The sequence below is a fragment of the Limulus polyphemus genome, unplaced genomic scaffold (assembly GCF_000517525.1).
Source record: "Limulus polyphemus unplaced genomic scaffold, Limulus_polyphemus-2.1.2 Scaffold1954, whole genome shotgun sequence".
Taxonomy (NCBI): Eukaryota; Metazoa; Arthropoda; class Merostomata; order Xiphosura; family Limulidae; genus Limulus; species Limulus polyphemus.
In genome coordinates, this window is record NW_013667564.1 from 125,178 (window position 1) to 145,149 (window position 19,972).

Consider the following 19,972-nt stretch of genomic DNA (forward strand, 5'->3'; position numbering starts at 1 on the left):
ATTTTATCAAACAACAGAGCACGACTCCACCACAAAGAGTGAAACTACGAAGTACAATTTTATCAAACAACAGAGCACGACTCCACCACAAAGAGTGAAACTACCAAGTACAATTTTATCAAACAACAGAGCATGACTCCACCGACAAGAGTGAAACAATGGAGTACAATCTAATCTACAAGAAAGTAAAACCCCATCAACAAACAGAGTGCATCTCTATCAACAACAAAAGTATATTTTATCAACAACAGAATGTGACTCCACCACAAGCAGAGTTCACCTCCATCAACACAACTCAAACTCTTTTACATCCCTATACTTTCAAGGATGACTAACAAATCAAACATGTGTAAAACAATTAAAGCTCAACTTAACAACTGATTCATTCCTGTACAATCAATACGTCTAGTAATAAACCAATAATAACATTCTACACTTACGTGTTTGGTTGAATTTGTTCATCAAGCTCCCTGTTCTTTCCAGTTTTACAGTCTTCTTTGCTTCTAGTCTTTCTCAAAAGATCTGAAACAATTTGTAAAAAACATTATTTCTACAAACATTTAAATAAACTCTAAATTACAAAATTCAATTATTTTTTGCAAACAACCACAAAGTTTAATGTTTACAAACCTGGAAATTAGACCACAAGAGACCTTTTAGCTATAGTAGCCAGCGATCACCGAGTTAGAATTAGTAATTCAAAACTTATCTGAACACCTGAGTTAGTTTATGCTGAAATTCATTCAAATATGGACTAAAAAGAATTATCAAATAGTTTAATGATTAAAAAAAAAAAAGGCTTAGCACTTACATTAATATATCTAGGCAGACTATAAACTGATGATGATATCATTAGTAAGGCTACTGGTGTTTTCAGTAAGCTAAGCCTTTTTACTGAGAATGTATATGGTTTTGAAATGGGTGCTGAAAAAAAAACTATACCTTCTAAATCAACCATGGATCTTGTTTTTTGTTCACAATCACTTATATATTCCATGGAACTTTCCAAAATAATATCCATGTAATAGTTCGACTTGGAAAGCAATTCTTTCACACTTGCTTCGAAGAATTCAGCTGCTTTGGTGTGACTGGTTTCTTGCATCTGATCCATAGTTTCCAACCAGATATCCAACTCCCACTCGCATCCATCAAATAATCCAGTTTTCATTAAGATCTGTGAAAAAGTGGATGTTAAGGTTATGAAAAAAAACCAGTTTGTTAAATTTAATAGTTAAAATATATCTATAAATCCAGAATAAATCATTTCAGTCAAGCACCCAGCATTTATGAGGTCGTAAAGTGAAGTTTGTATGCTCATTAAGTTTCTTTGTATTTCACTGCTTCTGTGATCCTATCTGTTATCCAAGTCAAATCAGAGAAACCCAGTAAGAAAATGTTTCTACGAGCTTTATTGTACGAAACCGTAAAGACAAAACTACATTTAAAGGTTTTATGGATAACATTTTGAAGAATGAAATGAAACATTAAACAAAAGATCCTATTGGATTAAGAGCAACGTTAAGAATAAAACATCAAAATGTTATTAGTAGTTAATGAGTAACCAGTGTTTAAGCTGACTCTTTAAATTTTGTAGCAATTTTTTTGAGAAATTGGAACCAAACTTAAACAAATCCAGGAATGAACTGCATGAAATTGTGGATTTTGTGCGAAACAAAAGTTGTTGAAATTTCAAAACTTGTGTCTTTTTTTTCTTACAATTTTATTACTATGCAAAGACAAAAACCAACACTGTCACTTAATACTTTTAATTTATTCAAAAACCAACACTGTCACTTAATACTTTTAATTTATTCAAAAACCAACACTGTCACTTAATACTTTTAATTTATTCAAAAACCAGCACTGTCGCTTAGTACTTTTAATTTATTCAAAAACCAGCACTGTCGCTTAGTACTTTTAATTTATTCAAAAACCAACACTGTCACTTAATACTTTTAATTTATTCAAAAACCAACACTGTCACTTAGTACTTTTAATTTATTCAAAAACCAACACTGTCACTAAATGTTTTTAATTTATTCAAAAACCAGCACTGTCATTTAATACTTTTAATTTATTCAAAAACCAACACTGTCACTTTTTGAATAAATTAAAAGTATTAACCAATACTGTCACTAAATACTTTTAATTTATTCGTATACCACTACATTTCTAATTTTTGTCTTTGTTCAAAACAACCAAAATAGTTCCAAAAGATACCTATTACCTATAGCACTATCCTACAGTGCTTGAAATGTAACAAAGGGAACTTCATAAACATAAAGAAAATATACACTACACTGGTATTTTGAAATGTATAAATATACTGTTTAATTACCTTAGAGATTAGTCACTAATTAGATCAATAACTCTGAATTAAAAAACTTATAAAGCAAACTAAAAACCAATTTAGTTTTTTTTTAATTTCGTGCAAAGTTACACGAGGGCTATCTGCATTAGCCTTCCCTAATTTAGCAGTGTAAGACTAGAGGGAAGGCAGCTAGTCATCACCACCCACTCTTGGGCTACTCTTTTACCAATGAATAGTAGGATTGGTTATCACATTATAACGCCCCCATGGCTGAAAGGGCGAGCATGTTTGGTGGGACGGGGATTCGAACCCACAACCTGCAGATTGCGAGTCGAGCACCCTAACCACCTGGCCATGCCGGGCCCATCAATTTAGTAATGGTTGGTACAAATAACATTTGGAACAGAGAATATCAGACACAAGTGACTCTGTTTAGGATACGTCAGTTAGTAAGTTCTTGCTCTCAAAACATTATCATTGGCTAAGATAGTAGCCTATCTACAAATGTGATCCACGAAGAAGATTTTTATTGCTCCTAAACATGTCCTTTCTAAGGTAGTGGCTCGTTAAGCAGCCAGTATAAGGTAGGAACAAATTTAATTTATCATAAAAAATGAAGTTTCAACATGTAGGGCTTTGAATTTCTACAACTGCAATAATATGTTTGAATTTTGTGACTTCTGCATCTTATTTAATGGAATTAATCAGTACAGAACTGACAGGAGTGTAAACTCATTTTCAACAGTAGTAATTTTCTTTTTTAAAGATTCAGAATAAGTTTGATTTTTGTATATAAAAAGTTTTGTTTCTGTTTTTGTTCTTTAAAAGGGCACTGAGGCAATAATATTATTACCATTTTAAGATATAATCAAACTTTAAATGAAGGGGGAGTCTAAGGCATTATTTTTTAACATTTTAAAATTCTACAGCTTCCAGGGAATAAACGATTCATTGACCTCACTCCCCCTCTATCTCAAGTGGAACATGAGACAATTTTCTGGAACATGATCAACTTAAGGAGTAATTTTATTCCGAGATAAATGTATATTCCTTTAATTTTCAATGTTACAAATATTTTCCATTTTATTTTTAGTTTGAAATATTAAGCCACCTATATATTTTTTTATTGTCAACCTCACACTGATTAATGTGAAAATGAAACAAAGAAACTTGAAAGAACTGTTCACAACTACATATGGAAGTTCTTTTAGTGGTTTATCATTTGGTGAAATTGTTGTATTACTTACTCACAAAATGAATTCATTTCTGGCAGATTTACAAGCAACAGCTTGATCTGTCAGTAACATACATCAAACAGGATTTTTCTAAGCTCAAAATTTATTCTGAGAATATGAAATGCAAAAAAGTTAAAAGAATGCTAAATAATGTGTCAAGCATCACTGATTGTTTTGAAAGTCATATCAACATTTTTTAAAGACAATATTTCAAGTTTACCAATGTTCCATCACTCCTTTTGCACACACATAAACAAATCATGTTTTGAGACTACATTTTTTGTGCAATATATTACCAATACAATTTGGTTATACCTATAATTTTTAAGAAAGCTCCAAGATAAGTTAACCAACACACACATAAAGATCAGGCAGCTTGTATTTCCTGAATGAAGTACAGAAGAACTTGTAATTTTAAATATTCGATATTGAATATAAATAAAGGGTAATTTTAATTACTTATAATATTTATTTTGTACGCAAACTACAAAAAACGAAAATCTTACTTACAGAAATAATGATCGATTTGGCTGACTTTTTAAGGTCACTATCCTTCGTTGACTGAAAAACATCCAAAAGGAGCAGGATTGGAGAGTCCAAAGTTTCCTTTAAAAAAAAAAATTCACATAGAGTACAGATTTTTCTGTGGAATATTCCTAAACTCTAGCTTTTGATAGTATGATGATGAAGAAAACCAAATATAATCTTTCAAAATCTCTTTACTTGTTGTTAAACGCAAACCTACACAATTAGCTATCCATATTGTGTCCACTCCGAGTGTCCAAAACTTGCTTTTTAACGTTATAAGAATTAGTGCTGAGCTATCAAGGAAACTTTAAAACATTTTTCTTTACTTTCTGGGCTTTTGTTATTGCTTTTTACTAATATGGATCATTTTTATTAGATTTTAAGTTTTGTAGTTGTTATTTTTACTAATAATTGTGCAGATTTTAAGTTTTTTCATCTTGCAAAGAATAGTTTTATAGTTTTCAAAGTTTATATAGTTTTTATAGTTTTATAGTTCATAAATAAATAGACAAATATGCTTACAAAAAAAGCATTAGTGTCTGGTAAATTAAAACAAATAAATACAGTTATCAACACAAAATAATTTAGTTTATAATTTCAAGTCTTAAATATAACTTTGATATTCTAAAAATTATTGTTTTTAAAATATTTGACACCCAAAATAACCAACTTGGTTTTTTTTTTATACCCTTCCCACATATAGCATTAATTGTATATATTTCCCTGTTCTAACACCCAGAGGACCAAAAAAAAAATTGGGTGAAATCACTAATTTTCTTTGTTAAATACACTAGGGATTTCATCTCAAATTAATGGGTTTCATTACAATATTGATAGTATCTTTTCGTAAGATTCAAATGTTGCACCAAAAACATTATAGGCCTACATAAAATTTGGTGCACAGATAGTTTAGAAAAATTTGTTTAAAAATGTCAACGCATACTGATCCTGAGAGTTATTCTTGAGATAAGGCTACAAGCTCACTAATAACAATAATAATGAATATTTTTTTATCAAAACCACTTTGTACAGATATTTTTTTTTAATATGCCCCTCATGAGCCAGTGGGAGACATTTTTGTTGAAAAAAAAACAAACTATCCAATCCGGTTTTTCTTAATTTGAACTGAAATTTTTTGGACATTTCTATTGGCTAAAAAGAAGGCATTTCCCGTATTATTTTATCGTTAGGGCTGCGAAAAATGATTTGAAGTGGTAAGGTGACTGAAATCTGTCAGCACATAACAAACTTAATGACCAAGCACAAGAAACATGGAAGTCTACAAATGACATGCAGGGGTATTCAGGTACCGTTTAGAACCACCTTGGTAGGTTTTGTGCGGCAAGCCGAGTACGATATTATGCCTGTAGCTGCTTTCAAAGTGTTCCTGTCTACTCATCCTACTGCTGAATATCGTAATGCTTTGACCTTCCCTACCGAATCACAGGTGAAATTGTTGGTATCTCAATTAAAAGCTAAACACAGCAGAAGCATAAAAGGTTGACAATTGTTTGATTAATGATGCTGAGAATGTGGCTTTACTAATATATAATGAATTTACTACCAGCAGGTAGAACTTAGTACTAGCTAGTATGAAGACTTGAGGATGCTGTATTTCACTTAAAAATATATCAATTAACAAACAAAAACTTGTCTCAAACTTATATTTAATATTCAACATATTGTAGTGTAATTACACCCCTTGGCTCCTGAGGAACGTGTTAAAATTAATAATCACAAAGAAATATTTGTTCGATGTAGTCTAATGAAATCAATTATAGCTACATACAATAATAACAAAGATTTGTAAGTCTGGAAAATAAGAAAAAAATCTGCAGTTAACCTGTTTGTATAGCAAGCAACAAAAAAAAAGACATTATTTTTTTTACAACAGCAGATTATTAACAAGAAAGTTTAAAAGTCCAGAAACAGGTTGATGAGAAAACTAACGGTGTGATATCTTACCTCTTCTAAAATACACAAATTCTGAGTGGTTGTAGAAACTAGTTTTAAAGCTTGCAACTGCACCGAAGCCAAATCTTCTGAAGTCATATTTTTTGAATGTTTTTTTACACCTGCCAAAAACGAGTCTAGTTTCAGTTCAATCTCCTGGTGGGGAAGCACGTTTCGGTAACCAATCAGAACTTCTAATATCCTATTCAAATGTTGTGCCAGGGATGGAGGTGTATACTCTAAAAATATAAAACAGTGGCAGGTATGGTTACGTGAGATATGTAAATCGTAATAACTGTTTACTATGAAGTATAAATTATTAACAGCTACAATACAGAGTTTCAAGAGCTGTAAACCATAAGAAACTTAAATCAGAAACTACCATTAATGTAACTAATATATTCAAATGTTTAGGAAATTTTTCACACTGTCCAATATTTAAAAAAAAAATCATATGTAACAAGGAAATAAGTCATAAAAAAGTAAAAAATTACCGTTGATTATGGTGATATCTGGTCCTTCTTCAGTAACTGAGGCAGTCAAACCACTGGCTATTACTTCTTCCAAGCATGTTTGGATTACAGAAATGTCTGGAAGGGCCTAGTTGAATAAAAGGCAAGTTATAATAACAGAATTTTAAATAAAACTCTCCCCATTAGAGAAATTTGATGCCCCTCCCCATCTGAGATTTTTAGAGTCTCTTCATTGTGATTCTTCCGTGATATAAAAGGGTTAATTGTTTTTGCTCATTCAAATTAAATATTTGCCTTCCTTTTGTCCCCTACCCCCCAAATAAAAAATCCTAGAAATGCCATTTTCTAAACCTCAAATAGACTAATGAGATGGTAAAATTTTAATACATGCTATACACTTTGTTTATTTATTGTCCAGATTCCCAATTTTCTGTAGCTTGTCTTTGCGATAAGCGAGTTGCAATTGTTAAAATAATAATAAAATTAGGCAATCCATGTACAGGGTTCTTTACAAAAAAAGGAAAACAATTGTATATTGCCAGTAAAATATTTTTTGTAATATAGTTTCACTGTAAGATGATTTTAATAACTCAAATAACTAATTGGAAGGCATAATTGTTACCCAATGAAGGCTCCAATAAGAGGGCCAAAAGCTTGCAAATAAAAGTATTTTAATAGAGAGAAAAGTGTGGTAAAAACAAGTTACAAAAAAAGCAAATTAAACTACAATTGTATTTTTCTAAGTTCTAAAGGTCCATCTCTTCCCAATCTAAATATTAGTATTTGTGCTTATGAAACTGTCCTCTAAACTTGCCACTAAAAAGTGACCACTAGATTCTGATAAAACACTGACTAGTACACTTCTGATGAAACAATGACCTCTAGACTTCTGATAAAGTACCGATTCCCAGAAGTCTGATACAACATTGGTTCCTAGACTTCTGTGAAAGCACTGATCGATAGCAACGTTACGTCCTACAAGTTGTGGGACCCGATAGTCATAGGGCTAGACATCTGATACAACATTGGTTCCTAGACTTCTGAGAAAACACTGATCCTTTGGTTTCTAATAAAGCACTAGTCACTAAACTTCTGATAAAACACTGGTCCTTACACTTCTTATAAAACACTGATTCCATGGTTTCTGACAAAACAATAACTATAACATTTTTGAAAAAACATCATACTACTAAACGTTTTGGTTTAAATGTCAAAACATTAGACACCAATAGGCTTAAAATTTGTTGTAAAAATTACGTTACCTACAGATTTTTTTCCACATCCCTTATAATCTAGTTTGGTACAATAATGGAATATTGTATCAATAATGTTTTAAATACTTTTAGTGATACAACATATCAATTTGTATTGTCACATGAAATTAAAATTAACTAGCTCTCTGTAGGCCAAATATGATTGGTTACTGAGAGTTTATGTAGAAACTTTCTTTATATAAAGAGTGCATAATTCAAAGTGTATTACCTTGTGAAGACTTTCTCTCAGCAGCTGTGGAACCGTGTTCAAATCTTCTCGTGAGTAAAGGGTTTCTAAACTACCTGACTGAATACAAGTCGAGGCATTTTCCATCTTTGTCAAATTTATCAAAATAATGCTGAGAATCTCGTGCCTAATCCAAAAATGGCTTTTCTGAAAAGAAAAAAAGAAGTGTATTATAACGAAAACCAAAACACAGAATAGACACAAGGCCCAACAAAATATTTAAATTATACAGCATACAATTGGAAAATACACACACCTTAACATTACTAATTATGTAGAAAAAAAAATTATGAAACCCTTACCTAAAAAAGAAAAAGTTTAAAATAATTCCACAACCAAATGCAATTTCAAACTTTTTATTTTTTGTAAGTAAAAACAACAAATACATTTCAAGACTTTTTTTTCAATCTTTTGACATCACTCCCCAAGCAACAAAATAATGTTATATATCTGGAAATATTGTTTTTTTTACATCAGTTTGTTATGTCTAGAAAGTCATACTTTGATTACACAGTCAACCACTGATTATGTGGTCACATGTAAATTATGTAAAAAATGCCTTGGTCACAAACTCTCGTTAAACCTGGAAGCTTTAATATAAATTTAACTTAACATTTGTACATTGTTTATGACGATCATCTAAAGTGATATTCCAAATCATAAACTATAATATATATATTTATATATACACACACACACATATATATATACACGATACTCTTTCAGAAGTCGTCACTGATGTTGGTTACACAACAGTATTAAATCTAACCTGAATATGTTACACACACACACATATATACACGATACTCTTTCAGAAGTTGTCACTGATGTTGGTTACACAACAGTATTAAATCTAACCTGAATATGTTCAACCAGTACTGCCCTCTGAAATACTGGAGGTATGCAAAGGGTGGTTATCGCAAAAACCATGTTCTTAATATTCAATTTGCCATTAGTAGTTGAAAGGCTCTCGACTGGATTTTGGGATTCAATTATCTGTAATAACATCATAACGAGTAAAAATCTCTATTCACAAACATTTTACTTTTTGTAATCCTAAAAAAGCATTTTAATAGAACATCACTCTTGAGGAAACTTACTCTTATCATATTGCTTGTAGTTCTAAAAAACATGTTCCTCAGTTCTGTGAACATTGTTCGATTGTAAAGAAAAAGAAATGAATGACAAAAAGTTACAATACTTCTATAATTAATAAAATAATTACAAACAATCAAATGGGTCATTTTTAAAGATTCCTAACAATTAATGATTAATTAATGAATTAATTAATGATTTTCTGATAGTAAGTTCTTTTTTACAAAAAGTTGCCAAAATGGTTTTTCTTAGACTACTCACTCAAATAAAATATTCTTTTTAAAAACCAATGTTGACTGGAGATGTTGAACATATTATATCCTTGTCAAGAATTATCAATATTGTAGTGTCTAGATAAAGATAGCATAAAGACACTAAGACAATAAAAAACTATTGTAGTGTCTTGATAAAAGTATAACTAATACACTGAGAGAATAAGAAAAAAAAACAGAAGTGAAATAAACTATTCCAATCTGTTTTAAGTAAAAAATGTGTATAAATAAAATAAGAATCCTGAAGTAAATATAACAAAATCTCTCAAAATTTCAAATATAAACTATTAATGCTTTTTTTTTTTGCAACATGTCTATTTCAAGTTCACTTTATGTACACCAGTTTTATATAAATGAAAAATTATACTTTTTATAAATACAATTGTTTGGTTGTTAAATTTGACCAAAAGTTCTGAAGTCAAGTGGTATTGAATGAATGAGCATATATCACCCCCCCCAATAAACCCATTTTTCTCAATGAGACAACACCCTGAAAATATAAAATGTGCATTTTATGTCTCACCTTTTTCACAAGTTCAACAGTGCCAATCCAGGCCGGAGATAATCGAGGCTCAAGAGCTGTCTTCAAAGACGAAACAAAGTGCTTGACTTGATCTGGACAAGTCCGTAAGACCTGGACAACAAAATCGGACATTCTTTTGTCTGCGTAAGGCTTCTCTATTGATACTAGTAGGTTTGTAATGATGTGATTTTCATTCCTGTTTCATAGAATACCAGATTTCCTGAGTTACTTGATAACAACACTTTCATTGATACAATATTTTAATATTGAAAATATTCAAATTTCTATCAGTGTAATATCTATCTTTATAGTATTGAGTAAAACAAAAACAACATTCCAAATAAAAATAGTCTAAAAAGAAAAATATAATTCAATGATGGTTTGTTTTGCTGAATTTCACGTAAAGCTACTCAAGGGCTAACTATACTAGCCGTTCCTAATTTTGAAGTGATAGACTCGAGGAAGGAAGCTAGTCAAAACCACCCACTGCCAAATCTTTGAATACTCCTTACCAACGAACAGTGGAATTAATTGTCGTATTATAAAACCCTCACGGCTGAAAGAGCTCATGATCAATGTTGGAAATCGAACCCACAACTAACAGATTGCAAATCAAGTACCCTAACCATCATGTCATAATTGAATGATTCTTTATCTAAACGAGCAAAATATTTTGCTTAAAACTACATATGTACCAATAATATAAGAAAAATGATAATATAATAATATGGCAAGAACAAAAGATGGTAAAACTGTCTCTTCTATAAATAGTTCACGAGTTACAGCTACAAACACAAGTCGCAACACACTAACCATCATAGAAAAGCAAAGTATTAAAAGTAGACAAACTCTTTAGACAATAACAGTTACTTTTATATCACTCCTGAATAATATACAAATTGAACAAGATTAATATCTCGCTGACTTTTGGTGGCTATAATACTGAGTATAAGAGAAGGATAACTATTAAAGAAAAAGCAGATATAATTTTTTTTCCAACAGTTAATGAAAATGAAGATGAATTAATAATTTATTGATAAAAAAAGTGAACTAAAATTTTAATGAAAAAAAAAAACAAAGCCATCTCAAAAAAAGACACCGACTTTCCAGATGTTCCCAGTGACCAGTCATGAAAGATGATACCAAGTTTGTAAGAGCAACAAACTGCCAACATAAATTCATGAGCTATATTTCTCACTAAAGTAACTTCTTCTTCGGTAGCATCCTGTGTAATAAAAACAAAAGACTTACATTCTTACAACACTAAATACTTCAGTCGAAGAAAATAAAAGAAACGTTAGAAAGTTATTTCCAAGACAGAATGTAGGAGAAATGTTATCAGTTACACCATAGCTATTTATAAAATAAAGAAGAAGAATTGACAAACTTCTAAAACAGTTTCATTCTTAGTTTACGAACAAACAAAAATCACACCTAAAAAGTTGTGTCGCTTTTTTAGTCAAAGAATGTAGATTTTTATTTCTTGTAAAAAAAAACAAGTCAACATTTCACGTACTAAAGCTTCTGTGGGACCATCGTCTAATAACTTATTTTTTCCTTTCTTTTGAAGCTGTTGTCTTCTCGGTCCAGTCCAAGAAAACAGCTTTACTACATACTTCAGGGTTGCATCATTCAGGAGCCGAATTTTTACCGTCTTGCTAATTGAAATATTTTCTATAACCTGTTCAGAAACGAAACCAAAAGAATACAGCTTTACTACACACATCAGGGTTGCATCATTCAGGAGCCAAATTTTTATTGTCTTGCTAACTGAAATATTTTCTATAACTCGTTCAGAGACAAAAACCAAATGAATTTTGAAATGCCCATGCATCACTTTAGACTCACAGTCATACAGTCCTTCTGAGAACAACAGAATATTAGCGGAAGTATAGAACAGGATTAGTAATTAGTGTCTCGAAATAAAAAAATTAGAACTAATTATTAATTAGATTTGTCGTCTATAAATCTAATAGACATGAGGAATCAGACTGATGAGGTGACAAAGATGAAAGATCAAGTTTCATTGGTCAACAGCAACGATAAACTTCTACGTATTACTGTACATTATCATCAAAATTCAAATCATCCAACAGCAAGATCATCCAAGATCTATTTCAAACTTAACAATACTTACTTTCTTGTGCAGCGTGTTTAATACAAGGTGTATTGTTGAAGCTTTGTCCATTGGTAAGCCTTGAAATATGGCATTTAGAAATCCTAAAAACAAAAAATAATGACAAATGAATTATGTATTTATTAACAGAACATTTTAGGTTAGGCATTAAACATAACAAAAATCTTAATAATTTTTCACATTTTTAGGCTTCATATATTCAAAAAAATAGCTTATGGCACATTTTGGATATGCTATGGAGCTCGGTTAACCTAAAAGTCATCAGCTGAGTCTAAAAATTCACTCAGATGGAGTTTGTAGTTTTCACATAACATTTAAAGAATTCCATTAAGTCAATTTTGATCTAACTGCCTTTGTTACTTTGTCTTTCTCTGGAGATAACACTTGTTCTGCCCATGGAATTTGTGGCTGTAATGCTACATTTTGTGTTAGAATGTAGACGACTGTGCTCTGCAATGGTAAACCTGATGATATATTAAGATAACAATCTCCCTTATGTATAAATGAGAGGGATCAGTCACGTGGGTATTGCTTGTCACTCTGGGTAAATCCAGCATTACCTGTTAAGTAAAAACATTTAGATTTGAACAGTTTGGTACATGATCTTGGCCAAGTCAGTCACACAGAAGTTACCTCTGATCCAGAAAAAGTGAATCTTGTGTATAAACATGTACACACACCCAATGATGATAAGAATAAGATGACATTGTGGTATATTCAAGTCCACCAACTAACACTAGACTCGACAAGATATCTGTTAAAGAGTAATATTTTTCTGAATACCTGACTGCATGAGACTGAAATGAAGAGATTGGGTGCAGTGTTAAATATAAAAAACAATATTTATCAATATCATAAACACAAATTTCCAACCTCTGATCATCATGAAACTTTCAGGGATTCTTAGATATGGTCCAGAGTAATTCTAGAACCTAGTTATTAATTCTTTTATCTTTATGAGTTTAACAGCGGTTTTCGATCTTCCCTCATGTTACTGTCTTGCCTTAGTGCGACAAAAAATTATGCATACACACACACAACATCCATGTGAAGCCAATGTAATAACTGACATGCTTAATGTGGGTACCTTTCACAAACTTATAAAGCATTATTGCTTTCACTAGTTATTTAACATATCTCACGCTGATTGAATCTCTTACCAACAGCAGAAATGAAGCAGATATATGGGAAAAGAGGACTAAGGATTTAAGCTCAGCTTGATATTCTATTAACCACAGGGGCTCATCCCCCATAGAAAGGAGGGAGTGGGAAAAAAGACCCCCCCCAAATCTCAGTGATTATAAAGAAAATTATTTGTTTCCTAATTTTTGAGTGTTGTTATTCCATTGTCTGCAAATTTTTCAAGGAGAAAATAAACCATATGCACACATGTATTTTCCATAAAGGGTGTAGCATCCTTGACAACATCACATATCACATTGCATGCTCTAACTATGGGCATAACTATACTTTCACCATAAAATAATCAACATAAAACCACAGGTTTTACATAAAGGGTGTAGCATCCTTGACAACATCACATATCATGCTCTAACTATGGGCATAACTATACTTTCACCATAAAATAATCAACATAAAACCATAGGTTTTACATAAAGGGTGTAGCATCCTTGACAACATCACATATCATGCTCTAACTATGGGCATAACTATACTGTCAACATAAAACCACAGGTTTTAACTCAAGAATTAATTATATGCTATCAACCTTGTATTAGCTTCCAATTACAGAAAGGATAAATTTTTTATCAGTAGATTGATTTAAGCAAAGAAAAACTCGGCAATTAGTTACTCAGACAAACAAACCTTTTAATTCCATGAGCTGCCGAATCACGTTATTATCTCCAACAACCATAAAGGAAAATATGAAGTGTAGCAAGCAGGTTCTGACATCTTGAGGATCCTACAAAAATGAAGAGACAAAAAAAAGATATTCTGGCACCAATATTCATAAAAATAAAACTTGTATTTAAGTTATTATACTTCGGCTAACTGGCTGACGATGTCTAACATCACAAAATATGAAGTGTAGCAAGCAGGTTCTGACATCTTGAGAATCCTACAAAAATGAAGAGACAAAAAAAAAAGATATTCTGGCACCAAAATTCATAAAAATAAAACTTGTATTTAAGTTATTATACTTCGGCTAACTGGCTGACGATGTCTAACATCACAAAATATGAAGCATGAATCATTTGTGATTGAAATTTCTACATGATTAAAATAATGATATAATACTATCGGCGAGGAGTGATACAAAACCTTTCGGCTCTATCTTTGTTGGAGTCCAAAATTATACTAAAGTTTTAAAACTTTTCCGTTTTAACTATTTGAACTCTCATATTAGAAAATTGCATATTATTCTCAAAACAGATTACACCTTCAAGATAAGAATTAGAATCATGTGTTCTAAGCAATGAACTAAGCTAGATGTTCGGTTGTTCTCTGAAAAGATCAACAAAAGTTTGAAAACTGAAATTACTGATGATATTAAAATACTTTTAATATTCAAATCGAAAAAAAAAGGGTTAGCATTAGGAAAGAAGATAAACAAAAAATCATTTTTTTTATTCTTTGCTAAAGAGTAACAAAGTCATAACTAAGTGGTTTGAAAGAGATTTTGTCTGATTCCAAGAATTTCACTGTACAAACACAACACATGAAGGGTTTGTAAAAACAACAATAAATCTTACTTGGTGATGTATGTATGCAAACAAGGGGTAAATGGTTTCTAGTTTAAAATTGAAACGTGGAAAAAATTCTTTTGCAGCCGCATTCCCAAGCAAGACCATGGCAGTGAGGAATTTCAGGGTGGCTTTCAAATGTGCGACTTTCTGACGTTGATGAAGCATGGTGTAAATTGATCTGGTATTTGACTGTAAGATCCGTCTTACTATTCCAATCCCAACAGTTTCATAAATATCTAGATCCTCGGCGATACGTAACAGAATCTGTTCTAGAGCGAGAAATATAATGGAATTCTGAAATGGAAAAAAGAAATAAACCTCTTGAGTATATAATAAACTTATATTCATATTTTAGATATATCTTAAGTAGATTGTGGATAACTCCAAAGAAGCTTTAAGGTTATTCATGACAAATTTTTATAGTGAAGAGTACCCTATGATGTTACGAAACTCGTGAGATTTGGTAAATAAAGAAAAAGATTTGAGTTTACTTATACATATTCATCTTGAAGTGAAAGCATCTTGGGTGCTACTATAGCGTGCGGTCTACCGCAGTATCCGTAGTCTACCAAGACTCACCAGACCCTATTACCCCTACCCCAGAGGGATCATAGAAGACCCCACTTTACCTGACTTGACCTGTCTATTTAACTAAGTGTAAAAGTCTTGGTAGACCGCACACTATAGTGTAAAAGTCCCGGTAGACCGCACACTATACTGTAAAAGTCCCGGTAGACCGCACACTGTAGTGTAAAAGTCCCGGTAGACCGCACACTGTAGTGTAAAAGTCCCGGTAGACCGCACACTATAGTGTAAAAGTCCCGGTAGACCGCACCCTATAGTGTAAAAGTCCCGTTAGACCGCACGCTATAGTGTAAAAGTCCCAGTAGACCGCACGCTATAGTGTAAAAGTCTGGGTAGACCGCACACTATAGTGTAAAAGTCCCAGTAGACCGCACGCTATAGTGTAAAAGTCCCGTTAGACCGCACGCTATAGTGTAAAAGTCCCAGTAGACCGCACGCTATAGTAGCAACGCATCTTGAATACAGTTTATATTAAAAAACAATTAAACTTAAAACAATTTAAGTCTAATGATCAAGATTTAGCAATGTGAGCTTTCAATTTTCTTAACTGCCATGTCTTTTCTGTTTAAAAATGTAATAATCTACAAATGCTTTTAAATAAGATTTTGAAGATGTATGCTTACAGTACAGAAAATCCAGTATAGGATATTCTCTACCTAAAAAATCGTAAAACTTATTTCGAATCGTTGCAATAAAAATATTTTTCCTTTCGTTTTTCCATAAAAATAAATCTTAAATGACATTCTAGAACACTTATCGTTAACCTCTTTAATTTCTTTTATCTAGACAAGGGACTTAGATAGACACAAAAGAGCAATGGCATCATCTAGTTTCAATAATATAAACGAAATCTAGGTCTTACACAGAAAAAAAAAAACTTTCAAAATGAGTTGGTATAACTAAAGATGTAAAAAAATTATTTTTTTTCACGTTGCAAATATTATTAAGCTTAAATTGTAATCAAAAATAACTTGTGAACCACACTAACAAAACTCAGAATATTTAATTAAAAGTATAAATCAGAGAGAAATGCTGCCAACACTAAGTACTTGGAGCCATTTTCAATAAATAAAATCCTGAAATGATTCCACAGCATATATCACAATTACACTTAAACAAATTTTCTTATAGCAATCTTATTTATATATATACACAAACATTTTGTGAGGTGGGTATTTTACAAATTCTGAAGACAACAAAGTAATTCAAACCTCTGATGGAGTTTTATTTCCCTGATTTAATAAATCTAGAAGTTCGGAACACGTTCCCGATGCAGCGAGATAGTTCTTAACAATATCTTCCTTAGTTTCCCGTCTGGTAAAACATTTTGCTGCTGCCACAAATGATTTTAGTTCTGAAACAAAAGAATCATTATCAACAACAGCTTTAATTATTGGTGAAAAATATATGTTAAAGTGATTTACTTTCTAGGAAAAAAAATAAAAAAATTTTAACTCCTAAAGTATGAAACATAAAATAAATCATATAATTTTTATTTATTGTTACACGTGAATGTATGACTTCAAGTTATATATTATCAATATAAACTGTACAATGTTCTGTTTGGTATGTTAGTTATTACAGAAGACATCTAACAACTACCCATAAAAGTGTTTCTATGCTTGGATTTTTTTTGTTGACTTAATTTCCCACTATGTTCCTTCATTCTATCTTTCACACGTAAATAGAATGCGTCGATATTCTCCAAATAATCATGGTGCACAGAGTTAACATTCTGTTGTAAAGCATCTTGCAAATATGTTGATACTGTATTATATAAGACGTATGGTAACTACAGAGCTTAAAGTGATTCATTAACACACATATATATCATAACATACAAAAAAATGATAATAAATAATTTCATAAATTAGCATTACTGAGAAACAGGAACTTATAAATCTTTCTCTATGAACTATAACCTGAGAAACCGTGAGTATACATTAAATAAGTCCTGATAAATATTATCCACAAATTTTACATCACACTGAAAAAAACCACAACTTTAAACAGTAACACTGATTGTTTTACAATAATTATATTCTAACAGGCCACTCAAAAGCCAGTGGGGAACATTTTTGTTTAAAGAAAAAACAACGACCCAATCCAGTTTTTCTTAATTTAAACTGAAATTTTTTGGTCATTTCTATTGGCTAAAAAGAAGGCATTTCCCGCATTATCTTATCGTTAGGGCTGCTAAAAATGATTTGAAGTGGTAAGGTGACTGAAATTAGTTAGTGCATCACAAGCTTAATGGCCAAGCACAAAAAGCATAGAAGTCTACAAATGACATGTAGAGGTATTCAGGAACCATTTAGAACCACCTTGGTAGGTTTTGTGCAGCAAGCCGAGTACATTATTATGCCTGTATCTGCTTTCAAAGTGTTCCTGTCTACTCATCCTACTGTTGAATATCATAATGCTTTGACCTTCCCTACCAAATCACAGGTGAAATTGTTCGTATCTCAATTAAAAGCTAAACATAAAACAGTGATAGCGGAAGCATAAAAGGTTGGCAACTGCTTAATTAATGATGCTGAGAATGTGGCTTTATTGATTTATACTGAATTTATTACCAGCAGGTAGACCTTAATACTAGCTAGTACGGAGACTTGAGGATGCTGTATTTCACTTAAATATTTATCAATTAACAAATGAAAACTTGTTTCGAAAAGATACGTCCAAAACCGCCCTCTTTGGGAGTTTAAGGATTGAACTTACTTTTAATATTCAACAAATTGTAGTGTCAAGATAACCCTTGGCTCCTGAGGGACGTGTTAAATAAATGAAACTTGTTTTTGTTGATCTTGAAAGAAAACCCAACATAGAAACTTGAAAAAAAAAATAGAAAAATCATCTTACTAGAATACGGTTGTGCCCGTCAGCAAAGAGTTAAAAAAATAGAAAAATCATCTTACTAGAATACGGTTGTGCCCCTGTCAGCAAAGAGTTAAAAAAATAGAAAAATCATCTTACTGGAATACGGTTGTGCCCCTGTCAGCAAAGAGTTAAAAAAATAGAAAAATCATCTTACTGGAATACGGTTGTGCCCCTGTCAGCAAAGAGTTAAAGAGATCTTCAGCTGTGACCTTTTCTGAATGAGAAGTATCAAGAGTTTCCATATTTTCCTCTTGTTTGTCCTTGTCTATTTGATCTTGATTGTTCTCACTTTCATCTTCTAAGCGTTTTTTTTTTGCAGGAGTTTCTTCCATTCCATCAAAGTTATCTTTCTCATTACTTTCAACTTTTCTAGATCTTTTTTCCTTTTTCTGGTGCATGTTTCCAAATTCAACTTGCTTCATAAGTCACAAAAAGAAACATTTTTATACAGCCGCAACCTTGATATTTAAAATGAAAATATTTATACCAATATAATGGAGATATCTTGCTCAAGTAAGAGATGATTTTATATTTAGTTTATGGTGTAGGGCCAATGAAATATTTCCACAAAATCAGCAGGCTAGAGGCTTCAATTCAAAATATAAACGTAATTATACATATCTTTTAGTTGGTTTATATAACATTCCTATTAAATAAGTTATCACAAGTTACAATAGCACTTAATTATCTGCCACTACTAGTATCAACAAATTTTGGGTTTCACTCATATTATTACTAGACTAAAATTAGTAACTAATACTAGTAATATACTAGATCTAGTTGTTGTAATTCAAAAATTACCCGTCTTTAGTTTATGTTAGGATTAAGCTTAAACTAAACAAATATACAGTTTAATAGCCTTTAGGCTTAGTACTTGTTATTTTGAACTTGCCAGAATTTGAAGTTACTTTTCAGCCTACTACTACTATTACCAGTAGAGCTACTTTGAGTTCACTGTACAGTACTTTTAGCATTGCCATTAGTACTAACTTAGTTTAAGTAAACGGTCAATTAATTAAAATTTCCAAATAAAAATGTTCCATAAATCCAATATGAATACTACTTTATTAAATCATAAATATGCTTAAAGTACTGAAATTTTATATTTTAACTGTAGACATACTCTTTAAAATGATTTGCATAAAACATAAAATTACCTTCACTTAACAACAATCCAGCCCACACGTGTGAACTACAGCCATTACAGTGTGTACAGTGACCTCTATTATATTATAAAAATTATTTTTAATATTTAAGCGCTTTAATAAATAATGAAATGTCACAATAAGTAAACATTGAGCTTTAAAAGAACAAATATTTAAAGATTTATTTGTACTTCTGACATGACGTGTAGTCACAAGAAATATATTTTGAGCATTTTTATGATATTGATGTTGAAATTGAGAATAAAAAAACTGGTTGCGATAAATCTTACCTCTCAAAATATTTTGATTTAGGCTACTCTTATTCAGAAACCACAACAAACAAAATAAATATATAATCTTAAAAAATGTTATAATTAAGTAACTCAAGAAAACAAATTAAAATGTTGTTGTATTAAACTCTAATCCCCCAGTGGGCCAGCGATAAGTTCACGGACTTAAAACGCTAAAATCCGAGGTTCAATTCCCTGTAGTGACCATATAGCAAATAATCTTTGTTTAGCTTAACGTTAAACCAACCAAACTATTAAGATACTTAATATTTTTATTAAATATGATCTTAATTATTTTCTATGAAGCTCTTCTAATTAACTTACATACTAAATTTTA

General features: G+C 31.3%; 1 protein-coding gene across 1 annotated transcript in view; it reads right to left on the minus strand.

The window, feature by feature from the left end:
- Positions 1–19,414, minus strand: part of LOC106465469 (nucleolar pre-ribosomal-associated protein 1-like) — a 46,337-nt gene extending 26,923 nt beyond the window's left edge. Inside the window, exons 1-16 of the mRNA XM_022393371.1 lie at positions 19,358–19,414; positions 18,355–18,616; positions 16,532–16,674; positions 14,742–15,029; positions 13,855–13,951; positions 12,028–12,110; positions 11,407–11,571; positions 10,994–11,115; positions 9,891–10,086; positions 8,859–8,996; positions 7,983–8,147; positions 6,522–6,627; positions 6,040–6,266; positions 4,057–4,152; positions 943–1,174; positions 441–522 (exon numbers count right to left, since the gene is read on the minus strand). Of these exons, the coding sequence (XP_022249079.1) occupies positions 441–522; positions 943–1,174; positions 4,057–4,152; positions 6,040–6,266; positions 6,522–6,627; positions 7,983–8,147; positions 8,859–8,996; positions 9,891–10,086; positions 10,994–11,115; positions 11,407–11,571; positions 12,028–12,110; positions 13,855–13,951; positions 14,742–15,029; positions 16,532–16,674; positions 18,355–18,598 (2,384 nt within the window). The 5' untranslated portion in view covers positions 18,599–18,616; positions 19,358–19,414. The remainder of the gene's footprint in view (positions 1–440; positions 523–942; positions 1,175–4,056; positions 4,153–6,039; positions 6,267–6,521; positions 6,628–7,982; positions 8,148–8,858; positions 8,997–9,890; positions 10,087–10,993; positions 11,116–11,406; positions 11,572–12,027; positions 12,111–13,854; positions 13,952–14,741; positions 15,030–16,531; positions 16,675–18,354; positions 18,617–19,357) is intronic.
- Positions 19,415–19,972: the final 558 nt, after the last annotated feature.